Here is a 20668-nt window from a genome sequence, read left to right as displayed (position 1 = left end):
CCATTACTCGTATCTAATGCCGGGATAGGGTTCAAGGCGTTACCGGACTAAAACATAAACATTCATATAAAACCGAGCCATAATTTTTTTTCCAAATTAAAACCATTCATTAACATGCATGTTGTCCTTTATACAGGCCTACGAGGCCCAAAACATACATTGGGTGTGGTTTTGGACTAAATCAAGAACTTTCGAAACTTTTACAACACTTAGAAAAATTTTCTTGATTTGGAGGGCCACACGCCCGTGTGGGTAGGCTGTGTGGTCACATACACGCCCGTATGGCTTGAGATATGCCCGTGTCCTTAGCTTATATAACTCTCTGTTTATGACATCATCAACATAATAGGGTCACACGCTCATGTGTTAGGCTATGTGACGAATTAAATTTTCATGAATTTTCATGAATAAGGTGCAGACTTCACACGGCCAGGGCACACGCCTACGTCCCAAGGCCGTGTCTTTCACAAGGCTAAGACACACGGCCGTGTCTCGTGCCCATGTGTTTAGTACTAGGCATTCTGTTTCTTAAAACTAAGATGCAGGGGACACACGGTCGGATTACACGCTCATGGAGAAGACCGCGTGTCACACACGATCTAGACACATGCCCTTGTGTCTACCTATGTGGACAACTTTGAGGCTATTTTCCAAGCCGATTGCCACCCTTATTTGCACCAACACATACAAGACTTCAAAGGCACTTAACATGGCATAATTAAGTACTTAAACAACATCAAATAAGCCATGGTCCTAGCAACACTATATCAACTTATACATGCTCAGGTTACTATACCTTATTAATCCAAACTTACCATATCACATGCAATATGTAATATCAATTTACTCCATTTTTTCCACATTCATATCTTAATTGTCATCATGCCATATACTCACAATTCCATCATAAAACATCCATGATCATATCCACAATTCAACAATGGCAAAAAAATTTTAACCACATCATGTATTACGTTAGCACATGCATGCATATATGAATAGGCTTACAACCCAATAATCAATACAAGTCATATCTCATGGCCATATACAAAATGAATCATCAAATCATTATAAGCCAACACACTTGGCCAAATTAATATGACACATAAACAAAAAGACCAAGTCCCCTATACATGCCATATTCAAAATATCAAAACCAATTATACCCAAATGACCAAGTTGATAGTGTGATCAATGCTCCGATGACTTTTGATCCCCGAGCCAGCTTGGTGTCACTATAAGGGATGAAAAGAAATGAGGTAAGCTTTAAGCTTAATAAGTTAGCATATAAATAATTAACAACATTAGTCATGCATTATTATACACATAACATAATATAATTTATCACAATGTCATCAAGTATCATAGATACATCTTAAATCATGTCATTTACATAGTGTACAATAAAAATCATGATCATGATTCATTCATTCACTTTTTACCGTGGTCTCATCGATTCATAATCTCAATATTTATGAGCTTTGTGTACATATATGTTGTAATGACCCAAATTTTTAGGTCATCGAAAAAGTGAGTTTTTGGGTCTTCGATTTTGAAAATTAGATTCGTAAATATTTGTTAGAAATATTTACGAAGTTAAGTGAGAGGTTAATTAGATTTTAATTAAGTAAATTTAGCTTAATCAAGGTTAATTTAGTGAAAGGACTAGACTGAATATAGTGTAAAAGTTTAATTATAAACTATAGAAAATTCAAGGGACTAAATTAGCAAATAAGCCTTAGGAGACAAGTGTGTGGTATGTATGAATACATTTGTATTATTTTAATTGGTACAAATGTATGTATAAATAAGTATTTACTTATTAAATAAGAAATAATAATAATGATTAAAGTATATTATAATAATATAATATAATAAAGTAATTAAATAAAACAAAAAAAATAAAAGAAAGAAATAAAAGAGAGAATGAAAACAAAATAGAGCAGGGAAAGAAAGAAAGAAAAGGGAAAGAAAAAGAAAAGGAAAATTTAGGGTTTTGGAGTTCCAAGTTTGATTGGTAAGTCAATTTGATCCATTTTCTTGTAATTTTGATGTCTATAGAATCCTAGGAAAGAATACTACTTGAGTTATGTTGAAATTTAAAAAGTTATTGAATTTTTAGATGTTGATTAAGTTGAATAAATGGAAGAATTAAGTGTTAATTTGATGGAAATTCAAGTTAGAAGTGGGAGAAGGATTAAATTGTAAAAGAAAATATAGGTCTTGCAATAATAGGGATTGAATTGAGAAGATGTTATAATTAATGTTTTATGCTGTAAATTTAAGAGTTGGAATAGTTTAAAATGATAATTGAATGAAAATATAGGATTTATTTTGAAGAAAAAGAATGGTTATGGTGGAAGGACTAAATTGGAATTTAAGTAAAAGATACATGGAAATACAAGAGTGTGTTATTAAATAATATATATTGATAATTTTAAATGTTAAATTTTATGTAGACAACGTAGCACCGGAAACATCATCGAAAAAGGGAAAGGAGAAAGTGAACGAGGATATCGAGTAAACTCGCTGTTTGTATTTCTATAAACTATGCTTAATGATTTAATACAATGTAATTGCTATTCTTAGTAGTTAGAATGTATAATGAATGATATGATAGAAATTATTACTGCTTTTGTATTGAAATGTAACAATTTGTACACCCTATTAACAAGTGTTGGACTAGTCGGATATAATTGACATGCCATAGGATTGGAAGTGTTCAGGGATATTCCGACTGTGTGTCGATGAGACACTATATGTGTCGACTACTGTGACTGTTTCGGATTCATTCTGAAGAGGTACTTTGTACCTGACTATGACTGTTACTGCTACTGTTACTGTTACCATTACCCTACGGTGTATTTCGGTTTCTGCCGATAAAACACTGTACATTATCCCCGGTGTGTGGGTTGGATCCGTGTATCCGTCCAGGTCCGAGTTATGTTAATAGGGTTAATTAAAAGTACTAAAGACAAAGACTGACTGCTATTGATCATGTGACTGTGATTGTTATACAAGTATTGAAAGATATTGAATGATATGAAAAGTATAAAAAGAATTGTTTAAATACATTTAAGAGCTATAAGTTAAAGGTAAGTGATGAAGCTAATAAGATTATGAAATAGAAAGTTATATTAAAATGTATATACATAGCTTATTATTGTTTTAAGTATTAGTTTATAGAAATACCACTGAGTGTATACTCAGCGTACGGTATGTTTCCGTGCGCAGGTCTAAGTACGAAAGAAAGTTAATGACTCAACATTCAAGCCAAACCCGGACTCAAAGTGGTGAATACTTTTCTTTTGGTAAAATGGAATGTACCTAGGTTGTTAAAGTGTTATTTTGTATATGATAGTGTATAAACATGAAAGTTGTTGAAGCATGGTATGAAATATGCATATTTTGGAAGTTAAACTTACATAAGTTTGACTAGTATGATAATGTTGTATAATTTTGATATGAATTGTGGTACATAATTCTTAAGAGGTATTGAAGTGAATGAATGAATATTTGCTAAGTTTGGATGGAATAATGAATGATATTTGATTTAAGAACTATTAGTAAATGTTTGGGCATGAAATAGATGTGTTTAGCATGTGAAAATAGCTTAAAAATGATCAAAAATCATGTTTTCACATGGCCAAGTCACATGGGCGTGTGCCCAGTCCGAGTGAATAAGTCAGAATCTGCCCATGGCCTGGCCCCGCGGCCTGGCCCCACGGCCATGTTCCAGGCCACACGGGCATGTCCCAGGCCACACGGGCGTGTGCCCCTATTTCCAAGGAAAAATTTCTAAAGTTTTCAGTTTAGTCCCGAATCACTTCTAAAATATATATTGGGCCTCGTAGGCCCATATTAGGGGCTTTATGATGAAATTTGATGAATATTGATCTGGAATGTAAAGCGTATGACTGAGTTTTGTATAAATGTTAGTGTATAAGTCTGGTAATATCTTGTAGCCCTATTCCGGTGATGGCGTGGGGTTAGGGGGTGTTACACATGTACCCTTCGAACATGATCATACCTTGTCATTTCTTTGACATAATCTTTGGATTACTCGTTGAACCACTTGGAATACTAAAGGATACCAGGGAAATCTCATACACATAGTAAGATGCGAACGCCATATCCCAGATATGGTCTTACATGGGATCACATATCGATGCCAATAGTCCAACTATGGTTATACACGATGTCTCATATCAATGCCATATCCGAGATATGGTCTTATATGAAGTCTCATTTTTGAAGCCATGTCCCAGACGTGGTCTCATACGAAATCACATGCCGATGCCATATCTCAGACATAGTCTTATATGGAATCTCAATAACCCTAATGTCATGACATTTGTATCCTATCTATTCCTAAGGTTTAACCGGGATTTCAAAGTACCAAATCTTCGTTGGATCGTCATCAAGTCATCATTAACCAAATCCATAGAGACAAATATACATTTCATGCAATATCAAAGCATTAGATACATAATAACATGATGTTGAATTATTTACACACGAACTTACCTCGGTACAAAATATGGACAACTAACTCGATTTAGTTCACAACTTTGTTCTTCCCTCGATTTAGGTCCGAACTCCGTTTTTCTTGATCTATAATTGTAAATTTCACTTATTTAATTATCACATTGTTCAAAGCAGCCCATAAATCATATTTTGGAAAAATTATAGTTTTATCCCTAGGCTCGTAAAATGAAATATACTTATTTTCTTTGTTACCAAAGCCTAGCCGAACTTATATCATACTTATAACAGCCCACATTTTCTTTCAAATTAGATTTTTACAACCTATTTTACAACTTTTACAAAAAAGTCTTTTTTAGGTGTTTTCGTAAAAAATCCCTTTGTAAAATATGTTTATTACACATCAAACTTTTATATTCCTCCATTAAACATCAAAATACATGCATGTCACACATGGGTAAGTTTTTGAACATGAACCCTAACTCAAAATAATGGTAGAAATAGCTAGATCGGTTGATGACATCTTCAAAAATACAAGGAACATAAAAAACTATCATGCTTGGAAAGTGAAGAAACCCTAGCTATGGCTCCTTAGAAATTTCGGCACCCACATGAGAAAGAAGAGTAAATTTTGCTTGATTTTCCCTCTTTAATCCATGCATGCCCATTTTTGTCCATAAAATTAAAAATTGGGCAAATTGCTATTTAAGGACCTCTAATTAATAATAACTTAAAGCTTTTAGAATATCATATTTTGCAACTTTTGTAATTTAGTCCTAAAAGTTAAATTGGACTCTTATTCACAAAATTTCTTCATGAAACTTTTACAGAATCATGCAAGCATGTCATGGACCTCAAAAAAATTATAAAAAAAATCATAAGTTTGAATAGTGGTCTCAAAACCACTATTCAAACTAGGCCCAAAATTGGGATGTTACACCATAAATGTGTCCCTGGATGTTGTACATTCACAGATGTTCAAATCATTTTGTGAGACATGTTCAGTTAATAAAATGAAATAGATGGTTTATAGTATAGTCTACCATGCAATTTCAATTAACTTTTAACATGTTTTCACTAAGTGAATGTTTATGCAATCGATTTTCAAGATTATCAAAATTTAGAATATTTTAAAAATGAGGGGAGATTGTTGGAACATTTTCAAAATATTTATAATGTTCCAATAGTAATAATTGAAAAATTAGAAGTGATCCAAAAATTATGTCACTTGGTTATTAACCAAGAGTTGTCATTATTCATAGTGATGAGTTTTGTCTCATGTTATCCAAAGTTGTAACGTCCCAAATTTCTATAATTTCGACTTTTGTGATAGTTGAGTATGGAGATATCAGAACTCTTGTTTTGTTTCTTTTTGGCATAAAATAAATGTTGGTTTAAGTGTTTATGTACTCTGGGGTGTGTTTGGGAAGTCCCAAGTCCAAGCTTTAACTTGGGCTAAATTTTGGTTTTATTTGAGTAGAATTTGACTTTAGGTCAGTGGGCTTTTAAGGAATTGTTGGTAAAAACTTAACAGAATGGGTTTGTTGGTCTAATGGTTAAGAAGAGTGTCAGGCTACTCAAGGTCCTGAGTTTGAATCCTTGTAGTGGCTTTGGAATTATTTTGCTGCAAGTTTTCGCTAAGAGTTGGGTTTTATCAGAATTCTGAGTTGGGGGTTTTTAGGGGAAATTAGGGCTTATTTCCTTCTTTTAACAAAAGCTTTTCTCGGCCGTCTTTTTTTTCCCTAAATCCCCCTTAATGCCAAAAATTCTCTTATCTTTTTCCCCCTCTCATTCGTTTTTCTTCTTTTTCGATAAGCTTAGGCGTATCGCTAGCGATTCTATCGATTCGGTAAGTATCACTTTATTAAGTTGCGTGATTTTCTTTGGAGATCGTTTGAGAGGGTTTTTGTTTGCTGTTTAGGGGATATTCAATGTTCTGTGGGTTATTAATCGAGGTTCTAAACAGTGATGAATCACCATATTCATTGAAGGTAAGTAGATCTCTCTTTCAGGATTTGGCAGTTCTTAAGGAAGGCGATTTAAGTGATTGATATTGGGCTCGGTATTGTCGATTTTAGGCTTTAGAGTGCTCGTGGTTGGATTAGCAGCGAAAATGAACTAGGTGTGTACTCTGATTACGCAGAAAATGAGTTTCGACGAAAGCCGAAAAGTGGCCTGTCGACGCCACACGGGCGTGTGTTCTGCCCGTGTGGTAGCCTGCGTTGCGAGACACAGGCGTGTCACTGACGAGCCAGGCCGTGCGCGCACCACACGGGCACGACGGACACGAGCGTGTGAGGCTAGTGAGGCCATGTGCGAGGCATGGGCTCGACCTTTTGGGCCGTGTGGGTTACACGGGTGAACCACACGAGCGTGTGAAAGTTTGGGCCAGGCTTTGTGATCTACACGGTCAAGGCCAACCTGGACCGTGTGTGCCCAATTTGTTTGAAATGTTCTGTAAGGTTGCACAGGTCGCCTAAGTCGACTGTGACTTGACTGTAAGGGCGGTAAGCGTTACTTAGACCCTATACTCTGTTTGATTACTACATTGTATGCGAAAGTATGATAATACCAACATGTATATCTGCTTGATTTTGTATATCTGTTCTGACATGATGTATGACCTGATATCTGCATATAAGCATGCCATAATAATTGTGTTGCATTGCATTGGGCTGAGATTGTTGTGAAGAGAAGGAAGTCTGAGAGGCGATTAGCCTGTTATTTGGTAGCCATGCTGCGTATATTTGTTATGTACTGTTTTTATGGTACCAGTTGGTGTGTAGGGTTGGATGGGTCGATTATATCCCCATACTTGATGTGTAGGGCTGGTGTAACACCCCCTAACCCTAAATCGTCGTCGGAACGGGGTTACAAGGCATTACCGGATATATCAGATAACTTATGAATAATTCACAAATAAAATAATATTCAAGTATAATTTTAATTGTTAAGTCCCAATATTAGACGCTTGAAGCCAAAACGTAACTTAAAAGTGAAATAGAACTTGTTCGAAATCTCCAGAATTTTTTTTTTAAATTTCGACAACATTTCTGCTTATTTTTACATAAAACCCCTTGCAAACTTCAAACCCAAAACAATCCAATATCAATACTCCAACCAATAATTAAGTATACTCAAATACTTCCAATTTATATCAAAATAATAATTTAATACCTTAATTTAAATATTATAACATGTTAATATATATGTATAATTAATAACTTTTATTTTATTTTAATTATTTAATACCAAATTTACCATTTCATAACTTTATATCATATTCATAATCCAAAACATTATAATCATTTATATATAACCAATATCATTTAATTTAAATGTATATACATAATTCATATTCAACTACCTAGTACATGCCACTTAACAAAAGGAAGAAATACATCACCAAAATCTTCTTATTGGAGTCGGGTTTGTTTTGGATGCTAGACCGGATCCGAAACTCTAATGATCTGCGCACGAAAACAACCGTACGCTGAGTATTCCATACTCAGTGGTATTACTATAAATCAAAACTATTTGACATTAATAAATTACAAACAATAACCATAAACTTTATAATCATTTAAACTAATTATATATAATTATATTAGTTCTTAAATCTTAAATCTTAAATCTTAAATTCATATTTTATTTTTCACATACTAACTCAATTCATAATTTAACTCAGACATACTTGTACTTTTCAATAATGCCGAAACAATTAATCTCATTTTCAAATTTTCGTTTCAATTATTTACCCTATTAACAAGGCTCGGACTCTGACAGATACGCGGATTCCACCCAAACACACCAGAATGTCCAACTCAAACACACCAGAATATCCAACCCAAATACATCCGAAATATTATAAATCCTCCATAACACACCAGTATAATATAGACTTCCAAACACACCAATAAGGCATTAAATGCCTCTTTGGATAAACTGAAGTATATAATAACAGAAACATCTTCTCGGTCGAACCACAAATCTCCTCATCACATCACAAATCCAATGGCATGCCATTTGTATCAAATCTAGTCCGACAAGTTAATAGGGTATTATTTTACTTTTCCAATTTCAATTTCATTTCCACAAAAATTTTCAATACTCAATCAATTCAAACATCTATTATCTTAATTCATATACAAATTAATTTTCACACATACTCATATTTAATTTTAAATATAATACTTACCTTATCTTAATTATTCCGTACCTATAAATTCAATATACATTTAATAAATAGTTTGAGTTATAGTGATACAAACCCGGAATACGAGTTTACTCCTCAACGATCTTTTCTTTTCCTTTGGATGCCAATGCCTCGTTTTCCTTGTTAGCTAAAAAAATAATAAAAACAATTTACATTATTAATTACAACATTAATTTAAATAATTAATTAAATTTCTACTCATTTTATGCCAAATGTTCGTTTGGTTGCAACTCCCAAACTTACTTCATACTTCATCCGGACTTATTACTTTATTGTTCTGGCTTCAATAAGAACTTCATATTTCATCCTGATATATTACTTTATTACTCTAGTTTCAACAAGAACTTCATATTTCATCCGGATAACTTAGTTCTTTTCTTTTTTTTTCTTCCTGTGTGAAAAACCCAATAAACTCTTGCTAATTGAAAATTCATATATTTATTTCATACTTCAATTCTATTCATTTTTCTTCCATATTCATCCTAACTATCAAGTATTCATAATATAACCCTAAGTTAAAATTTCTTTTAATCTAATCCCTCTATTACAAAACTTATAACTTACCTTACAATTTAATCCTTTTACTAATTCTAACTTAAAATTTATTCAATTCAATCCCTAATTCATCTTTTTTCTTCAATATGAACTTTGTTTAAAAGCTTATAAACTTTCAAACTATCAAATTAATTTCATCAAAACCTTGTTTTAAGACTTCTAAACATCAAAATTAAGAGAAAGTGACTTAATTTAACTTACCAATTAAACTTCAAGCTTCAAATCTTTAGTTTTCTTTTTTTTTTCTTTCCCATTCTTTCTTCCCCTGTTCGAACGGCCTCTGTTCTTTCTCTTCTTTATTTCCTTTCTTTATTTCATATCTAGTTACTTTATTTTAATTTGTTTTCTATTTAATTAATTAATAATTATAAAATATCTATTTAATAGCAAATGTATATATTACAATTGTATCCTATATCCACCCTACATTTGTCTTGATCTAATATATTTCATAATATAATATAATTAATCATTTTAATAATAATAAACATCTAATAAATATCGTTTACTAATTAATAATAAATATAAAATATCTTTTTACTTAAATATTAAGTAAATAACTAAATATATTACAAGTGTACCTATTTAATTATTATTTCAATACACTTGTATACTACATCACCCTATACTTGTCACACAACTAGATTTATTTATTTATTTATTTATCTATAATTCATATTATAATTTAAATAAAATAATAATTATATAATATAATAATTTAATAAAGTAAGAAAAATCTTACACTTATGCCACCTCATTCTATAGTAAATGGCATATTTGTCATTTTGGCCCTTTTTATTTTATTTTAATCTACAATTAAACTTTTACTCTTTATTAAATTTAGTCCTTTTTATTATTTACACTAAATTGAGCTAAGTTCACTTAATTAAAGCCTAATTAATTCACTTAATTAAAGCCTAATTAAACACGTTATTAGGCTCACAATTATTCCTAATAATTATTTTCGAAGTTATTTCACTAAGACGGAGGCCCTATAACTCACTTATCTGGTGCCCGTGAATTTTGGGTCATTACAACTGGGTAGGTCGATTTTATCCCCACATGGTGTGATAGGTTGGACGTAGATGGTGTGCAGGGTTGGTGGGTATGATATTTCTGATATCTGATCTGTTATGCATGCGATATCTGTATGGCTAAGGCCGAATAACTGTATTCTGTTATCTATTTGTATGCATGCTGTTTGTGGGGATGTACACACTGAGTTTGCGAAAACTCACCCCTTGTTTATTTTGTTGTCAGGTAATCCTCAGCAGTAGATGGATCGGTGTGACGGAGGGCTCGATGGTGACCACTGGTAGACATTTACGAATTTTTAAGTAACACTTTATTTTGTTTGCTTTATTTAAATATTTATTTTGGGATTAATATGTATTTGGACTCGAACTATTCTTGGGTTTATTTTGGGGATATTCAATTGTTAAATTATTGATTTATGAATTAATGATGTTTTAGCATCCGCGTTAATGAAATGTTTTCACTTAATATTTGGAATAGAGATTTCACGACTTAAGTAAAGATAAAAAATTGGACGGCTTTTAACTTGCTAAGGTTTTTATAAAAAGCATTCACATGTGACGCCGCCAGATTTGGCCATAGCGTCTAGGTCGGGGTTGGGGGTATTACAAAAGTTATGTCACTTAATTAATAACAAATTGTCATAATTATTCAAGTAGATATCTATTGAATAATTATACTTATTTCTAAAAGATGTGACTAACCATTTAGATAGTTATGTCTCTATGAAGAAATATGAGAACTCATATAAATAGGAGTTTTATTTGTTGGACACACCAAAAATATAAAAGCTTTTATTTCTTTTGATTCTTCTCCATATTCTATTATTTTTATATTGTTCTATAGAGAATTATTTTAGAATTTCTTTACAAAAATTAATATTCTTGCTATGCTTCGCTTAATGCTTAGTAGACTATTTTCGTGAGTGTATAATGTAGACAGTCATTAGATTTAATTGTATCATCGATGTTCATTTGCTAGTAACTCTTTTGTACACCAAAATATAGGTAAAGACGAATAAGACATTAAAGAAAGTGACATTGATACACGTCTTGAAACTTTCATTAATTTCTTTATAAGTTCATTTTTATCTTTATAAACCAACATTTTTTAAATTTTACAAGCAAGACTAAAAAATGTATATAATTTATTTATTTATTAAAAATATATTAAAGACATGATAATTTTTTTAACCCTGTTTATGAAATAAAAAAATCGCAATATATTAAATAATTATCCAAAAAAATACAATAATATTAACGACGTTATTCAAGTACCTAAAAAAGGTATCCACTTGATTAATAGAATTCAAATTTTGGCACCAGTTATGTCCAAATGCTTAGGGGCAAGTATTCAGGGACTAAAGTGTGCATTCATCATCATTTGGGCAAAACAACAAACACCCCTAATGTAATATGTTTTCAGTGATAATTTTGAGTCACAAAAGGATCAGAAATAAGGTGCAGGTAAACCAATTGGAAATTCGCCTTGCTTACATTGGCGAGTCTTTTAGAAGTAGAAAAACACTTTGAAACAAGTAAAACCAAAGAGGATCTTTGATCATAATCCTACACGTCCACTAAAGCCCTCAAAGAGTCAGAAGATTGAGACAAACCTCTCTCTCTCTCTCTATAAATCATGGGCTGTTTAAAAATATATATTATTTTTATTTAAAAAGCAAAAACATGTTATTACTAATTGGCTTTTTAAATTGCTTTTGGTTAAATTCGTTTTTACTCGCTCTCATCTCATTTAAAAATCTAAAAATTCTAATAATTTAAAAATATTTTTTTTTCAAAATTTCTAGAAAAATCACAATATAAATTGGTTTTTTTAATTATTTTTGCGTAAAATTCTTTATTTGGTACATTGAAATTGAAATTTTTAGACCCCACAAGTAGGGTTGAGGTTGATTAATGTTTGATAGAGATACTCTTTTTAGGATGAGTATTTGATATATTGACAATATAAATTTTTTATTCTATTAGCAGCCTTTAAAAATAGACATGTGTCTATTTTTTTAAAATATTTTACTAACCTTATAAGACACTTGTCAACAGGGGAGATGCTAGAAAATTTTTTTTGGGGGGGGCGGGATGAAATTTTAATTTTTTATAGTTTATATTTTTATAATTTGTAAAAGATTAAATTGAATTTTTATAATTTTAGAGGGGCCAAAGTGCAATTTTACCTTTAATAATTTAAAATTTTTAAAAAATTTCAAGGGCCTAAAATGAAAATTTTCATTTTAGGGGGGGCCGGGGCCCATGCCAGCCCCCTAGCTACACCCCTGCTTGTCAACCCTTAATCCTACTTATTGAATCTAAAAACTCTACTCATAGTGTACCAAATAATTTCTCAAATTTTTATACCTTATTCAAAACCTAAATATAAAAAATCAAAATTTTAAGTTAATAATTCATCCCACCACTACACTCATCTATCTAGCATTGGTGCGTACCGGAGCGTCCCGGTCATTAGCACATCGCTCCAACACTGTAACATCTCTTATCCTATTGAACATCCGATGCAGATAAATGATATCACAATAATGTTTATTTTATTATTATAATTTTTTTAATAAAATTTTTTATTGTGTTGTCATTTTTCATAATACTTATGATTATTTAATATATTATAATTGAGTTTTTAAAGTTCATAAACCATATATCAAATAATTATCCAAGCAACACAATATTATTAGTAGTGTTGAATTTTGATAAGCATGGGAGGAAGCCATGGCAGCTTAAACAAGAGAAGGGTCAGCTGGCTTGAGGGTTGCCTTCATTGTTGGTTTAATATCAGTGTGTGAGTTGATTATAGCCTCTGCTGAGTATCCCAATTTGTTAGCACAGCTTTGGTTCCCAGAAAAGTCGAGTTGGAACTTAATTTTCACCAAATCAATGCCTTCTTTCATCTCAAGGATCTGAGTGTATACCTGCAATTCATACACTATATAATTAAACTATTATTTATTTCAAAGAGGGTTTTTTCATAAATGATAAGATTTAGTTTTATTTTATTTTCAAATTTCAGACTATTTTTATCATTAATATGTATTTTTTTTAGCAAAACAAAGATGTTTTCAATCTTTTTATGGTTTGAGTCTAATCTTGTTCTTGTTGAGGTGATATACGAGTAAAATCCTCCAAACAATAATGATTTATATATTTGAACTCAATCCAAAATTCTAGAGAAGAAGTCCAAATTTGATTTTCATTTATTAAAAAAATCATTTACTTAAAACTCTTTACTTAGTTAGTGCCACTCATTAATTGGGTTTCAACTCAGTTAGGAAATTATCAAAAAATATTTTATTTGCAAAGTAAATCGTATAATTATTTGGATATTTTTAAGTTTTTTTATATATTTTTTATAAATTAATAAAAATTTATCCATAATAAAATTTAAACAAAAACATCATGCATATAACTTTTTTTTACCATTTAAACTAAAGTAATTTTTAGTTTTTATATGAAACTTTAATAAGTATATATGTCATATAAATTTGTTATATATTTGTATATCTATACTTATTTAAATTTATGACTGAGTCAGTGTCACCAGTTAACTAAGTGCCACTTTGATTAGAAAAATTACTGAAACATCCTTTCATATTTAAAATAAGTTATATTATTTGAAGACATTTTAGTCTTTTTATTAAAAACAATAAAAATGCAACTACACTACTATTTAAACTCCGGAGTGAGTTGGTATCATAAGTCAACAGGGTACCAACTTAATTAAGGAAATTACTAAAATATTCTCGAGAGCATTTTAGTCTTTTTATTAAAAAACAATAAAAAATTTACAAATGGTAAAATTTGAACTCATGTCAATTTCATTAATTCTGCTTTTGATTTGGTTAAAATTTAAATACAATTTGAATGTGTCATTTGCATTAATAAAATTATAAATATGATTTGAATATGTATTATCTATATTTATTCTCCTCTCGATTTGGTTAAGGAAATTATTAAAATCTCCTTTTGTATTTAAAATTAATATTTTATTTTGATTAAATTTTGCTATTTGTCACTGTACTTAAAAAAAGTTGTGGATTTAATTTTTGTACTTTTATTTGGTCATTTTTAGTCCCTGTACTTTTCAAAATTTAAAATTTTAGTCTTCACCAAACAATATTTGTTAAATTCATTAAGTAAAGTTATGCTAATATATTTTTACTAACCAAAAAAAAAATAAAACTAACAAAATATATTAATTTAGTTTTAATTATTTATATAATATCTAATTTTATATTCCATATATAAAATTTTATAAGTAATACATTTATATAATCCCATATTATATAACATATTTATATTAATTATATATTATCCATGAACTATTATTATCAATTTATTGAATATATCAAAAAATGAAAAAAAAAAGAAGAAGAAAGAAAATTGAATAGTGTAGGGTATTAATTTAAAATATATCATTTTTTTAGTATCGATAATTTAATAATGATTATTTTTTTTATTTTTATGATATTTGATTTATTAAAATAATTTGTATATTTTAATTATTTTAATTAATTATCATTTTAAATATTATTATTTTGCATGAATTACATGAAATACAACTATATTATTTAATAAATTAGAAAGCTTTAATATATAAAATCATGGGCAATTCATATTATATAAGCAGAAGTTTAATTAAGGAATCTTTTAAACTTACAATATTATATTATAATTATTAATTATTAGATTGAATAAATTTATTATTAAAATTTCAAAATTAAAGACTATTTTATTAAAGTTGGATAGTTTATCTAGCAGTTCAAATTTTAGTTAAACTTTTACTTGTATTTCAATAATAAAAAACTTATCAATACGTATTTTCATTCAATTAGTAGCTAAAAATCATTAAAAATGTTAGAATTTCGTATTTTCATTTATACTTTCATTTTGGAACATGAATTTAAGATTTAAGATTTTGATTTAGTTTATTATGTAAATATTATGTAAATATTAAGAGATAGGTGAATAACTACCACTATTAGTTAATTTCAAAAAACCGTTATACCTAATTCTGTTTTGTTATTTCTTTTACACGTGTTTTCCTTCTTTAATGCATGTGGCTGTACCAAAAATAAAAACGACAAGCTATTGTTTTAATGAAACCATTAGTTTATCTAAAAAATTAATCTAAACCTTTTCTATAAATCTCACCCATTTCTATTCAAATAACAAGATAATATTTTCGATTAAGCTTAGCTGCTACTATTATTATAACAATTAAATGTATAAAAATTAGGATTTTCTTTTATATTTAAAAATAAGCATGGTATAAAAAATAAGACAACAATAAAAATAATTTTTTTTAAAAAATTATAATTTCATCTATACAATTATTTAAGTTCCTGATTGAGTTAGTGTTACAAGTCAACCGGACACCAATTCGATTAAGGAAATTACAAAAATATTATTTCATATTAAAATAAATTATATGACTTGAATGTACCTTATTTTTTATTTAAAAAAATGTCAATAAAAAATTTGCATATGATGATATTTGAATTTCTGTTATTTACATTAATAAAATATCATTTTTACCCTTAAACCAAAAAACTTCAGTTTAATTGTATCATGCATGCTTTATTACCTCCATCAAATATATATATATTGACAATGTTGTTGATTGAGTAGATGTGACAAGTCAACTCGACAGTAACCCAAGATTGATGACAATACCATGACAAAAAATTGTTGTGCATTTAATATTCTTGATATGATATACTTATAGGTTTAAATTTCATTTTACTGATAATTTAATCTAGTTTTTTCATTTTAATATTGTACATTTTTAATGTATTATTATTAATTAGTTTCAAATCATACGTTTCATTATTGATTAATTGTATGCTATTTTTGAACTAACCTTTATGTTTTAAATATATTATTTCCACATGTATACGCGTGTGATAGAATTTCTAGTTATATATAAAATAGCTAACTAAGTTGGTGTCACAAGTCAACTTAACACCAACTCAGTTGTGCAATTACTAAATGCTTACTTTAAAAGATAATTAGTATTAGGATAAGTGTATTTTTATCTTATCAAACTCTTAAATAATCTTCAAATAAAAAAAAATTTAAAAAGTATTTGAGAATCAAACACAATACCAAAAAATTCCTATAAAAATCTCTTACCACTCCATCAATATTTTATAAATATATTTTCAATGTAAATTATTTTTTGTTCACCTGCATCATAGATGTGATAAAATCTAGTATATATAATAGATTAATATTTGGTACATTGATATTGTACTTTTTTAACTCTATAATAGAGTTAAAAAATTATCATGTGTCTCATTTCTTTTATATATTTATTTCTTTTTATTTTTTACCATACCCTATGTCTACTTATTATCACCTCAACTCTATTTGCGAAGTTTTTAAACTCCACCAATAATGTACCAAAAAAATTCTCATATATAAATTTATGCACGTACACCATATTAAACACTTTATTTAGAAAATGACAAATAACTTTAACAATAAGTATAATAATTATATCTTTTACCGAGTGATATCATTTAATTTATTTGTTTAAACTTATTTATTTTTAAATTGAGTCTCAGTCCAATTGAGTTCAATTTATTAACTCAATTTATTAATATAAGAGGATGTGAGCTTGAACGCGTTGAAATGCATATATTTTCTCATTTAAAAGTTGAAGAGGAAAAGTTAATTTAATTCTAAAATACCAATTTAAAGTAAAATTATTAAACTATAAGAAATAACTAAGATATTGATTGAGAGTTAGTTCAAAGTGGTATTATTGTTGTTGCTTCAACAAGTGGGTAATATCTTCCAATTTGCAGGTGAGAGGGAGTTATAGGTAGTTTAACCATTTTATTCAAAAAATTAAAAAGAAAAGAAAAGAAGAAGAAGAAGAAATAACTAAGATGAATGTATCAAAGTAGATTAGCAGCACCTTGTCTGGTTTTCCAGGAATATTGCTCCAAGCAACGACCCACTTTAGCTTATGTTCCAGAATATATTCAACAACTCCGACCAAACCTTCGGAATCGGGGAAGTGCTTAAACTCACCGGTTTCTTTATCTTGAATAGTTTTCTGGGGATCTCCATGGCCATGAATATTGAAGGCCTTGTACAGTGTTAAACACTGTCCAGCTTGATTCTGAAACAGGCACTCTGTATACACAATTGGAATATCAGCATCAGTATGTGAGCAGTTCTGCTCACAACAGGCCATTTCTGGTTTATCTAAAACCTTAAATATGATATTAGGGTTTGCTTTTGCTTGGCATAATAACATATGCTTATATACTAGTTTTGGAACATAACACGCCAAAAAGTTGTTTGCTACAATTAAAAATTTTATTTTCTCTATTTATGTTTCGTTTCCATTTTTATGTAATGGAACTTGGTCAAAGTTTTTTTACCTTTCTTTTTCGTTTATATTCAGTTTCAATTAAATAAAAATAAAAAAAACTACAATGGTTTTGTAAGTCAAATACACGTAATATGCTTCTAACCATCAAGCTTTTGTCCTTTTCTATATATTTTATATTTTTATTGGATTTCAAAAAAATATAAATGTAAATTGAGTCTTAGCTCAATTGGTATGAATATTATTGTCAATGCAAAATGACGTGAGTTTAAGTGCCCTGAAGTGCATTATCATTTTTATCTTCCATTATATAAAAAATATAAATTAAATAATAAATTATTTAAAAATGTAACATTTATAATAATTTCTCAAATTCATGATACTCATTTAGTAATAAATTTGGAATTCTTAAAATATTTTGAGATTTAACAAATCTATATTTTTATCCTTTTCTTAACATATATTGTTTTGAGTCTCAACTAATTTGCTCATACAATATGCATTTTATTTTTTCCATTTTCTCTAATATATTGGATCCTCCCTTCTTGTACAAAAAGCGGTAGTGACAACCAATTTTGATTTAACTAAAAATACTCTTTGAGTTTTTTCCTATGCAATAACTATTTTCTTGTTCTTTTTAGAAGAGTTTTCAACTCAATCTTCTCCGAGATTGTTGGTGGTAGTTCTTCACTATTTAATTTTTCAAGTTATCTAACTTAGAGGATCGATTAAAGCCATTAGTACAATTTATTGAAGCTTGTTTGTAACGCCTTAAAATCGACCTAGAAGTTTTGACCGAAATTTCAGAGTTCACATTGATCACCAAAGTGATCATAGAAAAATTTTAGTTTAACAAATTGAAAAAACATTACAATATTTAAGTTACGTAAAATTCTCAGTTATAAAATCCTGATATTTCAAAAGAAAATACAGCCCGAATGACTCTTATGTGCGTAAAACACAAAATTCCGTACTACAGTTTTCAAAACAATACCTACAATTCAAGGTGTTTAATTATAAACTCAAAAATTATTAAAATAATATTAAAGCCTATTTTTAACCGTGACTGTCCGAGACCTTCGCATACCGAGTCCAGCATTAGAACTCGAAAATGTACCTGCAAGGGGAAACACTAAGGGGTGAACTACACGAGCTCAGTGTGAGTTCAAAACGTATCTAACAACGGAATTACAGATCAGAAACCAAACAGTAGTTCGATAACGAAAAGTACTTTCAGAGATACGCAGAAGTAGAAAGCAACATCCGAACCAACGTCCCAAAAATATGTAACAGTCAGAGCACACCAAATCATACACAGAATATTCAACAAATAAACCTGTCAATGGGTCGACACAATAATACTTATCATCACAATCCAAAATGTCACTACGCTAACACCTCAATGCACAAAATCAGTCATAAATGTTATGACGAACAAACAATTACAAACAAGTAGCTCAGATCTAGATGCATATGAATGTAGTCAAGTATTAGAAACCTACCCATCTAGCCAAAACACCTTTCCGTCTCCCGATCACACCCCAAAAGAGCTATTTAAGCTTATCCAACCAAACACACCACATAGGACCTTGAAAGGCTCATCCAACCTTACGCAAGGCTAGCGTATATGTCGTACAGCACATTGCGGTAAACCACTATACAGACATGTCATAGTTTAAACAGCTAGATCAGATAATAGTACGTAGCAAAGCTGACATACATACGATACAGTGCGGTAAACCGCTATACCGATAAGTTGTAGTTAAACTGCCATATCAGACTAGAATCAGTATTTATTTTCTTCACAACCAACCAAAAATTACTTTATGCAAGTGCATGTATGCTTACAACCTCACAGAAACAATGAACACATCGACAGACAGTCAGACAGAAACAGACATGCACACACCAAGTTAACCGAATTCAGAATCAGATATCTCGCACAACAGTCACAAATAACACATAAGCCGAAGCCCAGATCAGAGTCTTAACTACCCTCACAAAAGCCTAGTCAAGGGTTGGAACACACAGACACATTTTCAGATAGAAAACATACAAATAACTAAAATTGGTGGCTTAAGGCCATACGGCCGTGTGCTTTGGCTGTGTGGAAAAGCCTTGGCCGTGTGGGGGTCAACACGCCTGTGTGGCTGAGGCACACACCCGTGTGAGCCAGGGACATAGCCGCATGAACAGGCCATGTAACTCTATGTCCATTTGTGCTAAAATAGAGTATAGGGCAGACACGGCCGTGTAAGGGTCTCACATGCTCGTGTGCCAACTAGACACGACCATGTGTCTAAAACACACGCCCATGTGGGATTCCTAAATCTCCAAATTAGCCACATGGTCGTGTAGCACCAAATCACTAAATACTTAATTCCCAAACACACACGCCCGTGTGCTCAGGGGACACGGTCGTGTGAAAATCGACTAATTTCCCCAAGTCAGCCATATGGCTATGTGGAACCCAAATTAGCTCGAAAACCCTAAATTCCAATTGCACACCGCCATGTGAACCGCCCGTGTGGGCATACGTCTGTGTGGTCACGAAATCGTATCGAAATAGGCTACCGACTTTTCCTTTGTTGTTGAAACGTTCCCCAATCCTTAATAACTCATAAATAAATCAAAATCACACCCAGTTTCAAGCCATCCCATGATATTCAACCTTTCGAATAGTCAATTTCACAAGCACACAAACAATGTTGAATTTCACCGAAACAAATCAAAAATTTGATAACGAAGGGGAAGGGTTTTCGATCACACACGCAAATACAGATTGCCATCAAATTGAATCATCAATTCACAAACAAACTAAAAGAGTTTCGAAACCCACACCTTAATTCGTGATAAAACGCCCCAACAATCGGTGAACCACAATGCCTTCACTTGCTGCTTAATTGTGTCTCCCTCTAGAACCTAAAACCAAATCAAGACAATGAAACCAAAATGACCAAAAAGAAAGAAATTTCATGAGAAGAGAGGGAGAGGGGAAAAAGAGGAACG

At 30.4% G+C, this 20668-nt stretch overlaps 1 protein-coding gene across 1 annotated transcript; it reads right to left on the bottom strand.

Moving 5' to 3' along the window:
- Positions 1-12932: 12932 nt before the first annotated feature.
- On the bottom strand, positions 12933-17555 carry LOC107902504 (uncharacterized). The gene is made up of 2 exons (XM_016828673.2): positions 17240-17555; positions 12933-13229 (listed from the first exon to the last, which is right to left on the bottom strand). Exons 1-2 carry the CDS (start codon positions 17519-17521, stop codon positions 13038-13040), a joined length of 474 nt encoding a protein of 157 aa, XP_016684162.2. The 5' UTR covers positions 17522-17555; the 3' UTR covers positions 12933-13037.
- Between the last annotated feature and the right edge of the window lie 3113 nt (positions 17556-20668).

This window comes from Gossypium hirsutum, chromosome A05 (assembly GCF_007990345.1).
Source record: "Gossypium hirsutum isolate 1008001.06 chromosome A05, Gossypium_hirsutum_v2.1, whole genome shotgun sequence".
Classification (NCBI taxonomy): Eukaryota; Viridiplantae; Streptophyta; class Magnoliopsida; order Malvales; family Malvaceae; genus Gossypium; species Gossypium hirsutum.
This window is presented reverse-complemented; position numbering and strand designations above follow the sequence as displayed.

Coding starts and splice junctions, on each gene's coding strand:
- LOC107902504 (XM_016828673.2), bottom strand. CDS start 17,521: ATGGCCTGTTGTGAGCAGAACTGCTCACATACTGATGCTGATATTCCA. Junction 13,230..17,239: donor TTCCTGGAAAACCAGACAAG/GTGCTGCTAATC, acceptor TATGAATTGCAG/GTATACACTCAGATCCTTGA.